The sequence below is a fragment of the Euleptes europaea genome, chromosome 11 (genome assembly GCF_029931775.1).
Source record: "Euleptes europaea isolate rEulEur1 chromosome 11, rEulEur1.hap1, whole genome shotgun sequence".
In the NCBI taxonomy this organism is placed as follows: Eukaryota; Metazoa; Chordata; class Lepidosauria; order Squamata; family Sphaerodactylidae; genus Euleptes; species Euleptes europaea.
In genome coordinates, this window is record NC_079322.1 from 28367529 (window position 1) to 28389594 (window position 22066).

The 22066-nt window shown below is 46.1% G+C and overlaps 1 protein-coding gene across 1 annotated transcript in view; it reads right to left on the minus strand.

Annotated features, from left to right (window-relative positions):
* Window positions 1–21531, minus strand: part of CDCP1 (CUB domain containing protein 1) — a 36533-nt gene extending 15002 nt beyond the window's left edge. Inside the window, exons 1-2 of the mRNA XM_056857062.1 lie at window positions 21468–21531; window positions 295–504 (exon numbers count right to left, since the gene is read on the minus strand). Of these exons, the coding sequence (XP_056713040.1) occupies window positions 295–504; window positions 21468–21531 (274 nt within the window). The remainder of the gene's footprint in view (window positions 1–294; window positions 505–21467) is intronic.
* Between the last annotated feature and the right edge of the window lie 535 nt (window positions 21532–22066).

The window sequence follows — 22066 nt, forward strand, 5'->3', positions numbered from 1 at the left end:
CATGCTAAAATGAAATGAATTAAAATAATTAAACAGATTAATTTGCCAAAAGGCAGGTGATTTACTCAAACAGAAATTATTTAAATCAGTTTGCAGCCCTAGTTGTAAAACTTCTGACTCACCTCCATGTTCTGGACAGCACCTGGAACAATGTTAGGGTTAAACAAAGATGATGTAATTGTAGTAGCAGTAAATCCAGAGTTTAAACTTGTAGTACCTGGTTCAAATCTGCACATATCTCAAAATTATTTGAGTATGCTTAGAAAAACTTTGAGAGACTGGAACACAACTTACCAATGTACCTCTCAACTACCAAGACCCAATATTTTTCTGGTGCGGAACATGCAAGAGAAAAATTAAACTGCTCCCCAGATAGTATTTTCCGTTCAGGAAAGCAGACTCTTCCTGTACACATCCTGCAGAATTTTTCTGCTTGAGTAGAAACTCCAGGCTTTATCTGAACTGTTATTTTGTCAACCGAACGAATGGAGATTGTAAAGGAACCTGAGAATGTGAAAAGAAAAAGATTGCACATCATATATTTGGTAAAACAAATGACAGCCACGTGTATAAATATTTATAACCATCACTCTGCCAAAGGGAAAGCCTTATACATCTATCATTATGTTCATTAGAAAAGCTATGACGTCAATCCATTCAAAGAAGTTTCAATCTGGTTACCACTTGGGGTTGCTAGCTCCCTCATGGGAATTTCCTGGAAATTTAGGGATGGTGCCCGGGGAAGGGAAAGCGTAGTTTTGCCAACCTCCAGGTGGTACCTGGGATTACAAGTGATCTCCAGACTACAGAGATTAGTTCCCCTGGAAAGAAAATGGCTGCTTTGAAGGGTGGATTCTATACAATTACATCCCTGCTGAGTCCTCTCCCTTCCGCAAACTCCCCCATCTCCAGGTTCTGCCCCAAATCTCCTGGAACTTCCAAACCCAGAGCTGGCAACCCTAGGACAGTGCGGAGCAGAACACCACACCACCACTTCACCTTCTGCTGAGGTCACTTCCTTCCAACAAAATCCAAATTTTAAGTGTAAGTGTCTCCTGCCTCGTTTCACTCAACCTAAAAAAAAAATCTCAAAATTGTCCACAGATTTTTCTCAGTGTTAAGGAGAAAAATCCAGACTGAAGACCATAGGAGGATGCCAGCTAATAACAGTCCCAGCTTCCCATTGCCTTCTGCCACTTGGCCAAGCATTTGGAAAACGCTGGAAAATCACTTCCAGCAACTACCTGCAAGTGGCATCACATCAGCAATGTGACCCGGTGCCACTTCTAGGTATTCACTGGAAATCAAATTGTACCATCAGTGTGTCATTCCCCCTATTCCCACCCTCTCTCACTGGTTGCCAGCCGTGACAACCCTAGTTCAATGTAGGGGAGCCAGCCTCTTGGAGTTCTAAGCCCATTTACTTCATCAGACATAGATAGGGTTGCCAACCTCCAGGTACTAGCAGGAGATCTCCTGCTATTACAACTGATCTCCAGCCAATAGAGATCAGATCACCTGGAGAAAATGGCCGCTTTGGCAATTGGACTCTATGGCATTGAAGTCCCTCCCCAAACCCCGCCCTCCTCAGGCTCTGCCCCAAAAATCTCCCACCAGTGGTGAAGAAGGACCTGGCAACCAGAGGTCACCAGAAGTCGGCTGCGACTTGACGGCACTTTACACACACACAAAGATCTACAATAAACCTACTTTTAAACTTAATATTATTGTATAGTTGCTTGATAAAACAGGCATGCAATTCTAAAACCAAAAAAAGAATGGAACATGTTTTGAACAACCGGTACCAAATACACTTTGGCATACGCACCAAAAATGCTGTAGCCCATGGATCAGCAACTGACGGTCCGAGGGCCAAATATGACCACCTCAGAAGACAACAAAATTGCCAGAACAGATGCATAGAAGTAGTAACGGTGGCAACAAGGCTTCCTAGCAATCCATTTTGATTGGAGAGGTGTGGCCTGGACCACCAGCCCTCCATATCTTCCTACTCATCCATCACATTTTTAACATCACTTTTCCTTACAGGAGCTCAGCAGGGCAACAGACGTTCCTCTGCCACATTTTGTGCTCCGAACCCTGTGAGGTAGGTCAGGCTGAAAGAGTGACTGGCGTTATGTCACCCGATGAACTTCAAAACTGAAGCAGAGTTTCCCCAATCTACTCACACCAGCATTCAAAGCAGGGTTGCCAACTCCTGCTTGGGAAATACTTGGAGCCTGGGAAGGGCAGGCTTTGGAGAGGGGAGGGACCTCAGCAGGGCATAATGTCATAGCGTCCACCCCCTCCAAAGCAGCCATTTTCTCCATGGGAACTATGGTAGCCAAGCTTCAGTTGGGCCCTGGAGATCTCCCGGAATTGCAACTGATCTCCAGAGTACAAAGTCGAGTTCCCCTGGGGAGAAAATGGCCAGTTTGGAAGGTGGACTATATGGCATCATACCCTGCTGAGGTCCCTCTCCTCCCCCAAACCCCATTCTCCCCAGGCTGCACCCCCAAAATCTCCAGAAATTTGCCAACCCGGAACTGTCCTCTGTCACCTGGAGATCAGTTATCCTCCTGGGAGATCTCCAGTTCCCACCTGGAGTTTGGCAACCCTAACTTGGAAGTGTTCCTCTGATAAATCCAGCTGCCTGGAGCTATACACTTCTGGGAGATTTTGATGCAGGAAAACTCCACATGGCAGAACTGGGACTGCAAGCTTTAATAGGTAGATTAATTAAAACTGTCATGGATATAAATTAGTCCACCAATTAATCAGAGAGGCTGACACGGAGGAACACATTGTTTTGGTTTTTCAAGGTCCCTTGTTTCAGATAAAACTAACACTCATCCTTAAAGGGAACGGTCCCTTTCAATGTACCATCTTTACTGGCCTCCCCATCCCTCCCCCTCCTGTGTAATGGAAGGTATGGTTGAGGGCTCTTACAGTAGAACGGGATTTGTGCGCCATCTCAGATGAAGGGTTTTAAGGTTTAATTTTATTGTTGGCTTTATTATTATTACTATGTGATAGTTAGGTTGTAAATGATGTTACTTGCTGGCTTGCTGGGGAAGGCGGGCTACAAATTTGAAAAAATAAATGTCTTTTTAAAGGTTCTCTATTATGGTCATTTCATACACTTACCTATTTTTAAATGTAGAAAACATTGGGTACAATTCCTTCAAAGAAATGTTTGTTACCAAAATTTATTTTGAATTTAAAATTGATTAATTAGCAGATAACTCCACATTTTTTTTGCCTGCTCACAGCTCTAGAAATAATAAATTTTAACTTCGTCCACAGTTCATTCCTAATATTAATGGTTGAGCTCAACTCTACAGGTGTATATTAAAACTAAGATGGTGCACAGTGTGCTAAAAGAAAGAAAACCGTAAACTAGAACAGGTGGACTCTCTGATCTCTATCCAGAGGAAAATCTGTGCATTTTTGTAATTTGCTCTGTTTTTTCTTGTTATAGGGATAGCCAAGAAGCTTTACAATGCAAAGGTTTACAAAACCCTGCCTTCTTCTTCCTTAAGTTGCTGAGATTTCAGCAGCCATTGCCCTCAGAAAGTTTGAGAAAGTAAAATCAGGGAGTCCAGGATCCTAGTAGCAAAGTCAGGGCTGCACTGGAATTGCAGAATTCACAGGTTTAGTTATGACCCAGATTGTACATTTGCTGCAGTTCCACAGGAATACAGAAAACCACGGAATGCAATATTGGTTGCAGTATTCAATTTCCCAAGAATCTACGTTTCCACTTTTTATAAAGGGGATCAAGTTTCTAGTCTTCATGTTTGGAAAGCTTTCCTGAAAGTGTGTGAGCAGTGCCTGCTAACAGGGATGCCAGCCTCCAGGCGGGTCTTGGGGACCCCCAAAATTACAGCTCATTTCCAGACTAGAGATCAGTTCCCCAGGAGAAAATGGATGCTTTGGAGGGTGAACTCTAGGACATTGTACCCCACTGAGGTCCCTGTCCTCCTCAGGCTCAATCCCCAAATCTCCAGGAGTTTCCCAACCTGGATCTGGCAACCCTACCCCCATCCCCCACCGGTGGCCAGGGGGACCTGGCAACCCTAATATCACTGGAGCCAGAAGAATAGCGGATTAAGATTTCCAGTGGTGTGGTGGGAATCTACACTGCCCAGCACCTCTCTTAGATTTTCCATGTCACCAGCAAACCTAAAATTTATGTACTTAGAATATTCATAACTGGGACCCAAGGTGGGTAACTCCAATAAGAGCGGTAAAAATAATAATCCTAAAAACAGATTTTAAATCACTGTCAACTTCAACAGAGACTGCTATCTGTTTAAAATCTGGGTTTCCCCTCTTTACTTTGCCACATCTGTCCTCATGTAGAATTCTGGGGAACTGGAAAGTTTGCATACTGTTATGTGTCTTTGGGTGGGAGGGAAGGCAGCACACTATAGCCTGATCTAGGGCTGTGCATATCGATATACCTCAACCCAAAATAAACCCGAAATTAGCCATTTTGGCAATATTCGGGTTTTGATTTTACCAAATACCAAAACCTGGGAAGCTGCCCAAAGCCGAATAAGGGATTCCCGAAAATGCTGAATGATTATTTGGCTTTTTCGGGTTTGGCTAATTGCCTTTGCTCAGATTCACGACTCTTTTCTTTCTCCCATTATTCTATCTTTTTTTTTTACTGGTTTTGTGAGGGCCCCATAGTAAATTTCGGGTTTGGGTTTATTGGGCCTGAATACTGCCTCCATACCTGGAAGATGGGGGTGACCCCTTGGCTGGCCCATAAAATTGGACCCCCTTGTCCCAAAGCTCAATAAACCTGAAATTTACTGATTTTTTTTTAATGACCTTAGCCTGATCTCATCAGATCACAGAAGCTAAGAAGGGTCAATACTTGGATAGACCACCAAGGCAGATATTGATGGGGAAGGCAATGGCAAACCATCTCCGCTATTCATTTGCCTTACAAGGCCATTGATGAGGTTAGTGTAAGTTGGTTGCGACTTGTTGGTACACATGTATGCATGTGTCATTGGGCTAGGCCCAATAAAGGTATTACTTGGATTGGGTTCTTGGCTTTTGGGTCCCACACAAAGCAGTCTGCCTGAGGAGCCAAAGGCTCTTTTAAAGAGTTCTGTGCTTGACAAACCCTCTGAAACTGAAAGAGGTATAGGTCTTCTAATTTCCTCTGGGAAGCTGTGCCAGAACATAGGAGCAGCCACAGAAAAAGCATGCAGCAGCAAAGGTAGCAGCAGAACGTACCCTTGCAGGGGGTCAGAACAACCAGGAGGCATTGCTGAGCAAAGCTGCTGTGCAGGCTCCTACCAGGAGAGTCAGTTTAAAAAAAAAATAGCCACACTCAGTCATCCAAGATACGAAAATATTATTTTACTTGATTTGCATAATGTATACTGGCTGCAGAACCAAGCTTCTCTTGGCACAGAAATTCCTTTTCTTTTAATATTGGATTATCCCAGCATACCAAGAAATGGAAGCCAAGTAAACCATTTCTTCCTTAAAACACTGCTACCGCACCATAAACAAAACCTCCCTTAAAAGCCCAAAGGTCAGCCAAAAGAAACATGGTCCCAGAGAAAGCATAAGCAAAGACCTCGGCTAGCTAAACATTTAGGTCCTGCAAGTCTGTGGCGATGGCAGAGGACGTGAACTCCATTTATCATTGTGGTTTACAAGCAGAGCAATAGCAGTGATTCACACAGAAGAGGTTGGAGTAGATGCGTCTGTCTGCATGTAGCCCTATCAGGATTACAAGAACTGCACATAATTAAAGGAAGGAGGGAATTTCTTTCAATTGTAGATCACTATTTTAACTTGATGACACACAGCACTTAAAGGAGACACAGGGTCGGCTTAGGTTGCCCAAGAACTCTGTTTCTTTGCTTGTTCAAGGAGCGCAAACTAAACAGACACTGAAGGTCCAGAGAAAAGTTCGTGTTGGCTTAAAACAATAAATCACATCTCTTACAGATGCCCAGGAACCCCCATAGTTCTCACTGCATCCTTCATCTCCAGTCACAAACACTGGTAGCTTCCATGCCAAATTATTCCCTCATTTCTAGGTGCAACCAGAGTTCCTGACTTCTTGTTCAGGCTTGCAGCAGCATTAACTGGAAATAGGAAATATGACTGCTTCAGATTTCAGGTGTCTGCCTAGCTGCAGGCAATTTTGCCTGAATAAATCTGCACAAATCTCCCCCCGCCCCCGTAACTCTGCTTTATCATAACCCATTTTCCTAACATGGATGACTTCTAGACTGTTATTAATATCATGTGCAGGAAAAGAAGAAAGGTCACCTCTAGTCCAGAGTAATTTGTGCCATGGCCCCTCAAGAAACTGCCTGCTGCTTAGGAGCGGTGGACTCTAATCTGGAGAACCAGGTTGGTTTCCCCACTCCTACACATGAAGCCAGCTGGGTGACCTTGGGCTAGTCACAGCTCTCTTCAAGCTCTCTCAGCCTCACCTACCTCACAGGGTGTCTGTTGTGGGGAGGGGAAGGGAAGGTGATTGTAAGCCGGTTTGATTTACTCCTTAAGTGGTAGAGAAAGTCAGCAAACTCCTCCTCTTCTTCTTAAACCTCATCACAAATAAGATAGCCTTTCAGCACCTCCTACAAACTTCTGAAGATGGTCGTCCCTCATCTCCTTAGGGAGCCCATTCCACAAGGTGGGAAACTCCAAAAGTTGATTCCACAATCATTGTTCCCTTGTCATTTTATTACAACCAATGAATCCTAAAGGCCACCATGACATTGGGCTGATACCCAGTGTATAAGTTAAATTTTAGCATGCTCAGTTTTTAGAATGCATCATACACATAATGCACTTGAAAACATGAATCTGATGGGTGGGGGCATGCTACAGGGATGCAGCATGTCCTGGCAACTGGGGAGGGAGGTGGGGACATAGGGGTTGCTGACTGGTGACTGGTTATTTTCCTCCAGCCAGATGCAGGCGTGGTGGTGTGAAACAGGGGCAAGGGTGGGGAATCCTCTGCTTCCAGCAGGAAAATGGCAAGCTTATGTGCAAATCAGACACAGATATTAAGGTGGTCTCAAGCAAGGCATTACTTCAGCTCTACATCTGTAAACAAGAGTAAATATTACCTGCCACAAGGACTGGCTCTATAAAAAATGTTACCTCTCCTAAGATTTTGAATGGGATTAAAAAATATGTAGCACTGGGCCAAACACAAGATTACAGTCAATAAACTTTCTGGTAGCGAGAATACCTCACACTGACATGGGACAGAGAAAAAAGTCTCTACCTACCCTCTCCATGTCATACTTAACTATCATCAGGTCATCTCTTACTTAGCCCTTTACCTCTCTAAACTAGAGTTCCCAACCTTTTCAGCCGTCCCTCAGAAGGAAAATCCTCCAGCTCCTCTATCCTTTTAGTTGTCCCTTCCAGGGTACCTTCCCAGCTCTAGGACATCAACAACAGGCCAAGGAGTTATGGGATAAGCCCAAGTAACATACTCAAAATGAAGGCCTACGAAAAGGAAATCAATTCACAGTGTGCTGTGACCAGCAGAAAATCAGGATTCTTGGGTAGAGATAGTCTCACAAACAGTACGTTTTAGCAAGAAATGCCAGGGGTTTACTACTCTTGAACTTCATACAGGATAGTGGTTAAGAATGAGCTAGTATATCACTGGTTCAAGTCCCATATCAACCACAAACTCACTAAGCAATGAGTTGACAACTGTTTCTCAGCCTCAGTCCCCCAACTGCAATACAGGAATAATAATACTGGTCTACGTTACAAGGCTGCTTAAGGATGACTGTGATGACATAGCTATACAGTATTGAGTATTATCATAAATGCAAAACATGCCCTTCCTTGCAAATGAACTGCTGCTATGGAACAAAGCAGTGACTTGGATCCCATAGAAGATTTCCATAGATGGAAGGGATTTCCACATAAGGAGCACAGGTTTCTCACCTGCTTCCTCCTGCTGAACCACAACATGTTCACTGAAATGCTGCTCCAGGGAACAGATGTTCTCCAGGAATAGCATGAAGGGATAGTCAGAGATCTGTCACGGGAGTCGTGAATCTACAAAAATCACTTTCCCTTCCCTCTGCAGAAGGCCTACCTGGAATCCAAGCCCATGTGTAATTTGTTCTCATTTTCCACCTGAGGCAGTTACTTAGGGTTGCCAGGTCCCCCTTCGCCACCAGTGGAAGATTTTGGGAGCAAAGCCTGAGGAGGGTGGGGTTTGGGGAGGGACTTCAATGCCATAGAGTCCAATTGCCAATGCAGCCATTTTCGCCAGGAGAACAGATCTCTATCGGCTGGAGATCTCCAGCTAATACCTGGAAGTTGGCAACCCTACAGTTACTCAAGGATAAAGCTGGTGTAGGGAGGGAAAGATAACTCTTTGACTATCAAACTATTGAGAGGTTTGCAATGACTATGTTTACAGAGTTGATTAGTCCTATTTTTCTCTAGTGCACACTCATCCATACAGAAGAGGAGCCAACTAGGATCTGAGTGACCAGCATTACCACAGCAGCTCACTGGGTGACCGTAGGCCAGTCACTCTGTTAGCCTCACAAAATTGTTCTTATGAAGATAAAATGGAAGTGGGGAGAGAAAACAATGTTAACTTATTTGGGTCCCCAAGTGGGGAGAAAAGTGGGGCATAAATATTTAAATGTACAAATATGTCCCCAATACAATTCTCATCGTGATCAATGGATTACCCCTATTTTAATTAAATTACATGCCACCCTAACAAAAGATAAAATAGTCCCGTTTTTGCTGGCAGATCGAGATCCAAGAACAACACTGGCGGTGGCCAAGTATCTCTCCACCATATTTTCCTTAAAGAAATAAAGGCTCCCCATTGACTGCTCAAGACCTTTGGGTCATGGGAGCTTGAAAAAGGAAAGGAACAAATAAGAATTCTACTAAAACGTAATGAAAACTAATTGAAACATTATACACACATATATATTCACAAAAGGCAACAAGTAGAGTCCACCAAGAGGGCCCTATCTTAAAACATGCACAGTTCTGAAACCACACATGCTCAGGAGGCCACAGCATGCCTTACAACCACGTACATCTGAGCACCTGCTAGAGCAGGGGTGGGGAACATCAGGCCCGGGGGCCGTATAAGGCCCACGAAATCATTTGGTCTGGCCCTTTATGGGTCCTGGCAGATTTCTGGCTCAGAAAAATCTAAGACTGGCAATCCGCCCCCTCCTGCGGATAGGAACAGCCTCTGTTCAAGGCAGATGTGAGTTTGTTTTGCCGAGAAAAGGAACTTTCTTTCCCCCTTGGAGAAGAGTCATTAGCTATGGAGCTGTTATGACCGCCCAAGAATGTATTAACCCTTTCCCACCTGGGAAAGAAATCTTTTCCTCTGTATTACAAGAGGGCTGGGGGCGGAAGTGGCGACAATGGAGGGGTTAAAGGGGGCAGGGCCAGAATGCGCGGCCCGCGAATGATGTTATAAATATCCAAATGGCCCTTGGCAGAAAAAAGGTTCCCCACCCCTGTGCTAGAGACTCATCCAAGAGTGAGAAAATAAAACCAATGAGTTCTTCTTGGAAATACTCAGACCTTCCAAACGTGTGCAAAGGAAATGATTACCACACTTGAACCATACTTGAATCACTTTCATGGCTTATGCCACACTACCAAATATGGGAAGAAGATTGGGACATTTTTGGCCACTAATGAAATTAACAAATGTTCAAAAGGTCAACAAAACAAAACGAGAACTAGCAACAGTGTTGAAAAAACCATTTTAATTCAGAGTCCAGCAAAACAGAGGAAATATCAAGGTAACCCATTTCCGCTTAGGATAGCACAGTAACCCGTCCCCATCAAAAAAAAATTTGGGGAGATGCAACAGATGTCGTCATAAAATTGTAAATGTTTCTCTGGCTATCATTGAGGTAAAAACCAGGTGCAAATAGGACAGGATACCCAGCAGAGATGGGTGGGACCCATACACCAGCAAACAGGGTTACCATCATCCAGTTGGGGCCCAGAGATCCCCCAGAATTACATCTGATCTCCAGACTATAGAGATAAATCCTAGAGATTTGGGGAAGAAGCCTGGAAAGGACTGGGACCTAAGTGGGGCACAATGCCACAGAGTCCACCCTCCCAAGCATCCATTTTCTCCAGGTGAACTGACCTCTGTAGTCTGGAGATTCTGGGAGATCCCCAGGTCCCACCTGGAGGCTGGCATCCCTAGTTCCCCCTGGAGAAAATGGCTGCTTTGGGGAGTGGACTCTATGGCATTATACCCTGCTGAGGTCCCTTACCACCCCAATCCCTGTTCCCCCCAAGCTCCACTCCCAAATTGCCAGGAATTTCCCAGCCAAAACGTGGCAACCCTACCACCGAAGTCCACAAACCACAGTCAAACCTCAGTTACAGAAGCAGCAACTAAGAGCTTCTGGCTGATCAAACTGACTCCCTCAACATGACGAGATTCGTGGCTCAGTTCTTCCATTTTATAAAGCATAAAAAGGTATTTGGGGTCTCCTGATCAGCACTGCAGTGAAACAAAGCAGGACAAACCCCTTTCCCCAGTTTAGGTCTTCCGCCTTCCTTCCCATTTGGTTTTATGTTTATCTGCACTAGCAGATAAAACATAAAACCAAAATGGTTTAAAAAAAATCTTATTAAAAATCTTATTAATGGAAGGTTGCATGCCACCTCACACGTTTCACATGGAGAAACAGACATATGCGAAAAGGGGCTTTATCCTTGTTAGATTCCTATATCTTATGGATGTAAAGTGGAAAAACAGGAAGTATACGGAATGGTAACCAACATTCAAACATCTCATAGCTCATGTCCACAGGTTCACAGTTTAAAATGTAAAATGCTACAGAAGTGGGCAGACTGATTCCTTTTTCTTTTTTAAAGGTAAGCAAAGATAAGGTAAAATTAAGAACAGGACCACTGACAAACTAGGGTTGCCAGGTGTATATTCGCCACTGGCAGGAGATTTTTGGGGCGGAGCCTGAGGAGGGCAGGGTTTGGGGAGGGGAGGGACTTCAATACCATAGAGTTCAATTGCCAAAGCGGCCATTTTTCTCCTGGTAATCTGATCTCTATCTGCTGGAGATCAGTTGAGTTAGCAGGAGATCTCCTGCTACTACCTGGCAGTTAAGCAAGCCAAAATAAACACCTCTGCACCGGTACCAAGGTAAGGAAGGTACCGGTTCAAGAAGACTTGAACAGCTGGGATAGACGTCGTTGCAAAAGTAACCATTCCCCAAGGGACTTTGTATCCCTTGGGGAACGGTTACTTTTGCAACGACGTCTATCTTTTTTAACTATATCCTTTATACATTATAATCCATATGGAATGCTGCTATTGCCAATGGATATAGTTGAAAGCTCTATCCCGAATGGGAAGGACGAATTTTTTGAACGCATTGTGTGCATATTGAATTATATGGATTGAATGGAACTGATGAAGAAAGAAACGATCGTCTTCCTATTTAGAATTATTTTCTACTTACCTGCTGAGTTTATATAACCAGCTGTTCAAGTCTTCTTTGGATCAGTGGACTATTGGAACACATTTGTGTGTACCGTTGTGGACTATTAGAGTATTGTTGTATATATTTGTTAGTCCTCTTTCACTTTTGTATGCACTTATTACACCTTGATGTTTCACCAGTTCGAGTTGTATTGATTATTGCCTAGGATTCCTGCACTACCTGGCAGTTGGCAACCCTAAGACAAACCCATGACCCCTGATATTTTCTGTGCAGTAGAAAACGTACATACTTGGAAAGGAAAACATACAGAAAGCAAAACCAAATGCTAATGTAAGTTCTAGCCTACAGTGCAGAGACTGCCCCACCTAGCTTTTCTCATTAACTTAATGAGAAACGCATGGCACCAAGCTTCTCAGGCAGTCTGTCTGGGTACCCTTGCAGTTTCCAGACAATTAGCTCAGGTTGCCAATCTCCAGGTGGGGCCTGTAGACCTCAGAATTACAACTGACCCTGGGAAAAAATGGTGTCTTTGACAGGTGGACCCTATGGCATTATAACCCATTGAGGTTCCTCCCCTCACCAAATCCCACCCTCCCTAGACTCCATCCCCAGATTCTCTACGAATTTCCCAACTAGGGATGCCAGGTGCCCATTGCCCTTCAGCAGGAGACTGGGGGCTGTTGGGTTGCCAGCTTCCAGGTACTAGCTGGAGATCTCCTGCTATTACAACTGATCTCCAGCCGATAGAAATCAATTCACCTGGAGAAAATGGCCGCTTTGGCAATTGGACTCTATGGCATGGAAGTCCCTCCCCTCCCCAAACCCTGCCCTCCTCAGGCTCCACCCCAAAAACCTCCCGCCGGTGAAGAAGAGGGACCTGGCAACCCTAGGGGTCGGAGACATGGGGAGGCGTGAACCCAGAAGTGATGAGAGGCTGCTCTAGGATTCTCAGAAAAACCATGCAGGATTCTTGACACACTTTTATTCTTAAATCCTGCTCTACTTTTTCCTCCCCATTTTTCTTTTTCCCTCCATCTCTGCCCTTTTTCCTTCACCATCCAGGGGTCCAGTCCACCCAGCAACAGACTGTGATGTGTGATTTTGCCATCAAGTGACAGCTGACTTATGGCAACCCCATTGGGTTTTCAAGGCAAGAGATGTTCGGAGGTGGTTTGCCATTGCCTGCCTCCACGTGGGCTGAGAGAGCTCTGAGAGAACTGTGACTGGCCCAAGGTCACCCGTAGGGTTGCCAGGTCCCTCTTTGCCACCGGCGGGAGGTTTTGGGGGCACAGCCTGAGGAGGGTGGGTTTTGAGGAGGGAAGGGACTTCAATGTCATAAGAGTCCAATTGCCAAAGTGGCCATTTTCTCCAGGGGAACTGATCTGTATTGGCTTGAGATCAGTTGTAATGTCAGGAGATCTCCAGCTAGCACCTGGAGGTTGGCAACCCTAGTCACCTGGCAGGCCTCATACGGAGGAGTGGGGAATCGAACCCAGTTCTCCAGATTAGAGTCTGCTGCTCTCAACATCAACACTGAAATAAGCTATAGCTATTAATACTCGACACACCCTTTAAAAAAGAAATATTATTTTTCACTATTAAAACAACAGGAGCCCTGTGGCGCAGAGTGGTAAGCTGCAGTACTGCAGTCAAAAGCTCTGCTCACGACCTGAGTTCGATCCCGACGGAAGTCGGTTTCAGGTAGCCGGCTCAAGGTTGACTCAGCCTTCCATCCTTCCGAGGTAGGTGAAATGAGTACCCAGCTTGCTGGGGGTAAAGGGAAGACGACTGGGGAAGGCACTGGCAAACCACCCCACAAACAAAGTCTGCCTTGGAAATGTCAGGATGTGACATCACCCCATGGGTCAGGAATGACCCGGTGCTTGCACAGGGGACCTTTACCTATTAAAACAACAGGAATCGTTTGGAACGTTTAATCAGCCACTAGAAGATGCTTTCGATGCCTTCATCCCCACTCTCTAATCTTTATCGATGCACATCAGCACATGCACTTTGGAGGATTGGGGTTTACATTAATGAAACTCTTATTTTAATCAATGACTAAACAAAGGCCAGGTTTCTTCCTGCATTTTGCTACTGAAAAGGACAGCGTTCCACTAGCTTAGAGTTCGTTCTGTGCTAGGTAGCAGGACACAAACATGCAAGAGCAGCTCAGAGCGACCTGGAAGTCGCCAGCCTGACACAAAGAAAGGGACTCTGGTCAAAGGACATGTTTACTCGGATGAATGAGGATTTAGGAAAAAGAAAAAAAGCTGCCAGGTTGAGCCTCCTTCCCTAAGAGACTTGCTAGCATAATTAAGCCTGGGCACGCACACACCCTTTTGAAGTGCCAACTACCTTGGCAACACCTGGGACTCCCCACCCAGTACACATGTGACCTAGCCTAACTAGTGAATGGTCTCTATTTTTCTTGATTAGATTTGAATTTTACATAATTATATTTCAACCTGTACTTCCTGTATGCCATGCCCACTTGGCCGCACTGTTTTGTTTTATCGAACCTCCAATCTAAAACGCCTCGCATCTGAAAATGAGGCACTCTAGTCCATGAAAACGTATGCTGGAATAACATTTGGATATTCTAAATTGTCACAAGACTCGCATTTATTTTTGCAGCCACAAACTAATGTGGCTACTGCTCTGGAATAATTCTCTTTACATTGTACCTCCTGAGCCCAGATCGTTCAGGAGTAGCATGTTTTCTTTGGATTCATCCCCAGGCATATACGACTGTCAAATGTAAATACCACAACCTCATGGATGGGGCCTATCACACGAGTCTTTCCCATGTAATCTTTCCTCACCATGTGGCCACACGACGACTTCACAGGAGCATCATGGATGACTGAAAAAGCACTCCCCTCTCAGTAGGGTTGCCAGGTCCCTCTTCACCACCGGCGGGAGGCTTTAGGGGCAGAGCCTGAGGAGGGCAGGGTTTGGGGAGGGACTTCAATGCCTTAGAGTACAATTGCCAAAGCGGCCATTTTCTCCAGGTGAACTGATCTCTATTGGCTGGAGATCAGTTGTAATAGCAGATCTCCTGCTAGTACCTGGAGGTTAGAAATTCAGTATAGGAATAGCTGTAACTAATACCAACAAAATTGTGGCTATATATTAACAGTATGTGGTAATATACCCACCAACATCACATATTACCAACAAACACATGTATTTATTTCTTACACACATAGAATTTTGAACAAAAACATATATTCAGCATTTCCTATAAAAGGTAAGTATTGTATTCATTCAATATAATTAAAATGTCCTTTATGATGTATTTCTTTTCTTTTGCAGCAGCTGATTGGTTGAAGGAGAAAACGATCGTTTCAAGGCACAAGGGCCAATTTTTCTTCAGTTCTTCCTCACGTTATATGCAGAAGCAGCATCCTATGGAGGATTGTTCGCAGTGCATTCTTGCACTTCTGGGTGGACTAATCTGCTGCAATTGTAATCAATAGTCTTCTTGTAACCTACAACTTGTTGATGAAAATGTAGAAATATAAGAAGACTATTGATTACAATTGCAGCAGATTAGTCCACCCAGAAGTGCAAGAATGCACTGCGAACAATCCTCCATAGGATGCTGCTTCTGCATATAACGTGAGGAAGAACTGAAGAAAAATTGGCCCTTGTGCCTTGAAACGATCGTTTTCTCCTTCAACCAATCAGCTGCTGCAAAAGAAAAGAAATACATCATAAAGGACATTTTAATTATATTGAATGAATACAATACTTACCTTTTATAGGAAATGCTGAATATATGTTTTTGTTCAAAATTCTATGTGTGTAAGAAATAAATACATGTGTTTGTTGGTAATATGTGATGTTGGTGGGTATATTACCACATACTGTTAATATATAGCCACAATTTTGTTGGTATTAGTTACAGCTATTCCTATACTGAATTTCTCATCTCAAGATAAGTGTATAGAGGTGTCTAATTTGTTTTCCAGTACCTGGAGGTTGGCAACCCTACCTCTCAAGGATGGATGGATAGATGGATGGACAGATGGATAGATTTCTATTTCTAGGGACCAAGAGATACTGGCCAGTCTAGCACCTAGACAGGCCCAGCATCAGCAGCCAGCCTAGATGGGAATCTGCTGGGATGTATCACTGACTGGAGCCTGTGAAATCACTTCAGGGTGGGCAGCAGGCAGGCCAGAGGGACAAAGGGCAGCAGCTGCTCTTATTACTTGCTTGACTGGCCACTGGTTCCAGTTTGGATGGTAACAGGGAAGGAGACCACTGATGGTCTGTCTGTCTCCCATCATGTTTGTTTATATTTTTACACCCCCCTGTTCTCCCCAATGGGGGCCCAAATTGGCTTACAACTAAGGTTGTCCACTCCGGGTTGGGAAATTCCTGGAGATTCAGGGGAGGGGGCGAGGTTTGGAGAGGGATCTCAGTGGGGTATAATATCACAGAGTTCACCCTCCAAAGCTGCCCTTTTCTTCAGGGGAACTCATATCTGTAGTCTGGAGATCAGCTGTAATTCCAGGAGATCTCCAGGCCTCCTCTGGAGGTTGGCAACCTTACTTACAATATTATTCTCCATGTTATCCATGGAAGATCAGGTAGCCAATAACGGGTCTCGCAGATCCTAGCCTCATACTCTTATCTGATATACTGCTTTATGTCACTACATTGTAAGATCAACACTAGCAGAAGAAAAACTATCCACTGTTTAAGATTAAGATAGAATTCCTAGAATCTTACAAAGTTTCACATCACCTACCCAGATGAAGAAGGAGCCCCGTGGCACAGAGTGGTAAGCTGCAGTACTGCAGCCCGAGCTCTGCTCACGACCTGAGTTCGATCCCGACTCAGCCTTCCATCCTTCCGAGGTCTGTAAAATGAGTACCCAGCTCGCTGGGGGTAAAGGGAAGATGACTGGGAAGGCACTGGCAAACCACCCCGTAAAAAAAGCCTGCCTAGTAAATGTCGGGATGTGACGTCACCACATGGGTCAGGAATGACCCGGTGCTTGCACAGGGGACCTTTACCTACCCAGATGAAACACCATTGTTTCAGGAAGCTCCTTAGATTTTGGCAAACCTCCTGGAAGCCAAGATTCCGCCACTGAGGAGCTACTGAGTACAAAATACTCCTCTGCACATCCTTGCATTCTTAAACTGGTGCATAGGTGTTATGTTACATAGATGACAGTTTAGTCTATCTTAGGGTTTGTGATGGGCTATGGGAAAGTGATGGTGGAGATCCTCTTGCAGCTGTGTTAGATCCAAAGGATCTTAGCTTTATATCTACTAATTAATTAATTAAACTTATATCCTGCTGTCTATCCCGGCCAAAGCTGGGCTCAGTGCAGGTAACATCCATACTAGCACTCTTAATGAATCTGGAAATCCAACACACAGCAAGTGAAGTTATTGGAAAACCAACGTGATGCATCTTGAGAGTCAGCGAGGTGTAGTGGTGTTTCCCCACTCCTACACATGAAGCCAACTGGGTGACCTTGGGCTAGTCACAGCTCTCTCAGCCCCACCTACCTGACAGGGTGTCTGTTGTGTGGAGGGGAAGGTGATTGTAAGCCAGTTTGATTCTTCCTTAAGCGGTAGAGAAAGTCGGCATATAAAAACCAACTCTTCTTCTTCCGGAAGGACATTAGAAGGTTCTGCATCTACAAATGTGTCCAGACTTTTTATAAACAACAGGCCCATGTAGAGTACATCACTGTACTCTAGTTTTGAAGTTATAGGAGCATGACTGACACCAAGTGAGAAAAGCATGGTTGAGGCAGTTGTGGAGCTTCTAGGAAGCACTCCTGGCCCCCACCCAACCAGGTCATCTCCATGCTGTGAAGAATCCAGGAACACCTCAAGGCTGAAAGCCTGTGACAAAGCAGATTATGGCGAGCTGGTTAAGAGGAGTCAGCAATATCTTACTGCTTATTTCTGTACCAAATAGAAGACTAGTTTCCACAATGCTGGAAACTAAGAACGTAACTTCTCCCCCCTCCTAGCTTTAGCTCAATACAGATCTCACATCCTTATCAGAACTTACAGGAGAAAATTTCAAAGCCTGCCCACAAGATAAGTCACATCCTTTGGGAATGCCAGGATGAACAGTTTGAAAGCTTAATCACAACGCTGTCTGGACTATTCAGTCAACATTTAGCTATGTTTCTGCTTGAAGAAAAGCCACAATCACCTGGAACAATGCAGCCCATCCCTAATGAAAGCCAAAGTCATCACACACCTTTTCTTTTTGGAAAGCAGCCTACTATTGTTTTCTCATTTCTAGTTCTATAAATATTTTTGTATGGACAAGAAGCTCCAGTCCTTCAAAGCAAACTTCCGAAGGGGGGGTGTCACTCACCCAAGCTTAACAGCTTTGTGGACATGCAAACACAGCAGGAAAAGAGGAAGACCCAACAAGAGCCGAATCGACTCTATAAAGGAAGCCTCGGCCCTCAATTTGCAAGACATGAGCAAGGCTGATAAAGACAGGACGTTTTGGAGGGCACGGATTCAAAGGGTCGCCATGAATCGTAAGCGACTTGACGGCACTTACACCCTAACACAGCAGGCTGTAGCTCTGGTTTGCTTCCTCCATTCTGGTGTTTTCATCCCTCAAAGCATTGGGAAACCATATTTTCTCAACACTGTAGTAAAGCTTATTGAAATATATTTCTGAGGTTCACATCAGAACAAGCCATGGTGCAAATGTCGCAGTTGCAATTTCCTGTTCTCCTTGTCTGAGTGAGGGGGTCTAGGAGAGGGATTAGTTGAGTGAGTTATGTCAGCGACATGTTGCAAGAAGATCTCAGAGCTGGATGTTACTTTTTAGAGCAACCCCCCTGCCCCAAGACATGAGTGAAGTGTGTACATCTAAGTATTCTGAACTATTTTCAGAAAAAAACAGGTCAGCTCTAAGAAGAAGAAAAAGAGTTTTTATGTGCCCATTTTCTCTATCACCTAAGGAGAATCAAACCGGCTTACAATCTCCTTCCCTTCCTCTCCCCACAACAGACACCTTGTGAGGTAGCTCAGGTTGAGAGAGCTCCAAGAGAACTGTGACTGGCCCAAAGTCACCCAGCTGGCTTCATGTGTAGGAGTGGGGAAACCAACCCAGTTCACCAGATTAGCCTCCACCGCTCACATGGAGGAGCAGGGAATCAAATCCGGTTCTCCAGATTAGAGTCCACTGCTCTTGACCACTACACCATGCTGGCTCTCTCTTAAGTATTGTAAGCCACCTTAAACCAAGGGGAACGGCGGGGTATAAATGTTTTAATAAATACATATTCTCAATGATTTCAGAAAAACTGCCTCAGTGTTCTGAATTACTGCAGATAAAACTATTTTAGAAAGTATTCTGAATTAAACCAGACAGAGGAATGTCTAGTAGACATAAACTGGCTAAGCTGGAAGAGTCTGTTTGGTACCTTTCTTTATCCAACCCAGCTGTCATCTTTAGCACAAGCACATAACAGTCATTTGGGTTGATAAAGTCAGCATAAAGGCCCTGAACTGCTACAAGATGCAGCTGGACACCAAGAAGCAAGGCAAATTACTTTGCTGCCCCCATCCACTGTGCTCCACCCCCACCCCCCGCAGAGAGAGAGAAGGAGCAGGCTAACCATGGGCTGCCTGCTGGAGCCAGGGGAGCTGTGGGTGGGCAGGGGGGGGGACAACAGGACCAGTTTGTTGCATCTCCACCTCTGGAGCCCTATATGAGTCTAACAGATAGGTCAGCCCTGCCCAGAAACCTAATTCTTAGGGTAAGTGCTCAGCACTTTTGATGGGTATTACAGGCCTAAAGACTACCGTAAGTGAATGAAACACACACTTCTCACACTTTGTCCAAGGGTGACTCCACCAAGGAAAGAGAATAAGCAACGTTCGCAACAGTACCTCCTTTAGGATAGCTACTACCATATTTTGATTCTGTGAGCCAATGCAAAGGAATAACTGACGATCTATTCACTCTGTTCTTTAAAAATATAGCATGGGTTTCCCACCCACCCCCAACTTTACCACCTAACACAGTGAGGTATAGTTAACATGATCTTACAAGTAACAGACAAACAGTACAAAGGATACAGAAAAATAATAAACATGAGAACGTTAATATGGAATTTATCAGTGGAGACTACCAGGGTGTGGTAACACTGATCAGAACTACAACTCTAAATAGATTTAACAGGAATCCATCACACTTCTATGCACACCGGAAGTTGCTCATTTATCTCACTACTGTCCAGCCACGGGCCACAGAAACCGGCTTCTTTTTAAACTGGCTGTGTCAGGGACAGGGACTGACCCTTGGGCATGCAAAACCCCTGCTCAGCCACCCAGTAGTATCCCATCCTTTTAAGGGGACTTGCATGTGGCCCCAACTTGGCTGCACTCATATTTGTATCAATGGGCCTGGATCCCAGCTGTCAAACCAGAACAGGCAGAGGCTTCCTACACAGGGCAAGCCCTACTAGTGAGGTGTGGTTGACAATATGCCAGAGAAGCAGCGGATTCACATCTGTAGGTAGAAGAAATCCACCCAAAGCAGGCAGCCTACTTCAGACTACGCACTGGAGGGGGGGGGGGAGTCAAGGAAGCGCTACTACTACTGGAATTGGTTCTATGGACCGGTAACCCACATGAAAACTATGCATAGGAAAAACCCCACTGTCATAAACGTGCGCAAGAAAAATGCCCACAGGGGGAAAATGCCAAATATACTAATTTTCACATACAGCTGAATATGTCCATGCCACTTCAATATTTTTAATCACGGGTAACCAAAACTCTTCAAAGGCTTAATATTATTTCATTATTGAAAAGTCAGAACCACAACATCACTTTTACAACTATTAATCCTCCCTCCTCCCCTCTGGAAAGAGAGAGCCAGGGCTGCCGGGAGCTTTAGTTTGTTTGAAAGGCCATTGCAGCTGGGATGAAAACGAAAGGCACCCAACCTTTTCAACAAGCACACTGTTTGCTTCTGTAACAGTGGCCCAAAAGATCTCTCCCCCCGAACCCCTGCTTACCACATCACTTCCAAGCCTATGGTGAATATGAGGTTTTTTTTCCCATGTGGGCATTTATGAAAAGGAGGGTGTTGTTTTTTTCCCCCTGTGCTCAATTCCCACGTGCGTTTTTGCCATAGAACCCGACGGACCAGCGCAGCTACCGCCAGTTTTGTCCGCGTTCGAGAAATGCAGTCAGCAGCCAGTCCGCGTCCAGGAGTTGCAGGTGACCCCCAAGGAGCAACCAGCTCGGGCGACCCGAGGGGCTGCCCGGGGATCCCGCCTGGCCTGACTTGGCTAGCAACGCGAAGCATCCTCGCCCCCCCCTACTGCGAGAGCAGGCGCCCCCAAACCAAGTTGGCTTCCGGCCCCCTCGTCCGTGAGACAGCAGGGTAGACTTCCCCTGACTATGGAAGATCCACCGATTAAGCCATTTGCAAGCATCCCTTTTCCTTTCTGTAAAATGTATTAGGACAGCCAGGGAATAGCTGGTTTACTGCATCGTCCGCAAACGCCCGGGGATTCCGTGGCCACGCACACACAAAAAAGGGGGGGGAACCCTTCCCCTACTCGGAAGCCCCATGGCCATGCGAAGCCGCCTTATAGTGAACCAGACCCTGGGTCCGTTGAAGTCAGCGTCGCCTACTCGGGCCGGCAGCGGCTCTGCAGGGTGTCGGGCGGGCAGGCAGGGGTCTCCCATATCCCCCACCGAAAGCTCTTTGAACGGCAGACGCCGGGGATCGAACCTGGGACCTCCTGCGTGCCGAGCGGAGGCTCGCCCAGGGCCCTGCTTGGAAGCGTCCCAAAAGGAGCTCGCGGGGGGGGGGAGTCCCGCCGGGGACTGGGCACTTTCCCCCGCAGCCGGGCTCCTTCCTGCACGCCGCGGCCCTCCCCAGCAGCAGCAGCAGCGCCGGGGTCCCCCTTCCCCTTGCACCCCCCCCCCCCAGGCTCCCCCTTACCTGCCCACGGCAGGATCAGAGCCGCCGCCAGCGCCAGGTGGGGCAGCAGCGCCGCCGCCGCCATCCTCTGGGCATCCGTCCCTGGCAGCGCCCCTGACCCTCGCCCGGAGGCGGCTTCCCTGGGCGCTGCGCGACCCTCCGCCCTCCCCGAGGCGCTTCTCCCACTGGCGCCTCTTCCTGCTCCACCTGAGGTCAGGAGGGGGGCGGCCCCGCCCCGCCAGGTAAGGCCCCGCCCCTGCCCCTGCCCCGCCTCCTCTTGCTCCCCGGCCCCGCCCCGGGAAGAAGAAGAAGAAGAGTTGGTGTATGCCGGCTGTTGTGCATGCCTATAGTTGGGGAGTAACCAAGGGGGGCTCAGGAGCTTGAGTTCTGCGCGAAGGGTCCTAAACCCTGCTCGCCCTATTGGTCAAGCAAACGGATCCTGTTGGCCCTAAGCCAGCATGTCCCGTTGGTCACCGAGAGGGTGGTCCCCCTTTCTCGACCACTTAAGGGAGACTCAAACCGGCTTACAGTCGCCTTCCCCGCAACAGACGCCCTGTCAGGTCGGTGGGGCGGAGAGAGCTGTGACTAGCCCAAGGTCGCCCAGCCGGCTTCGGGTGGAG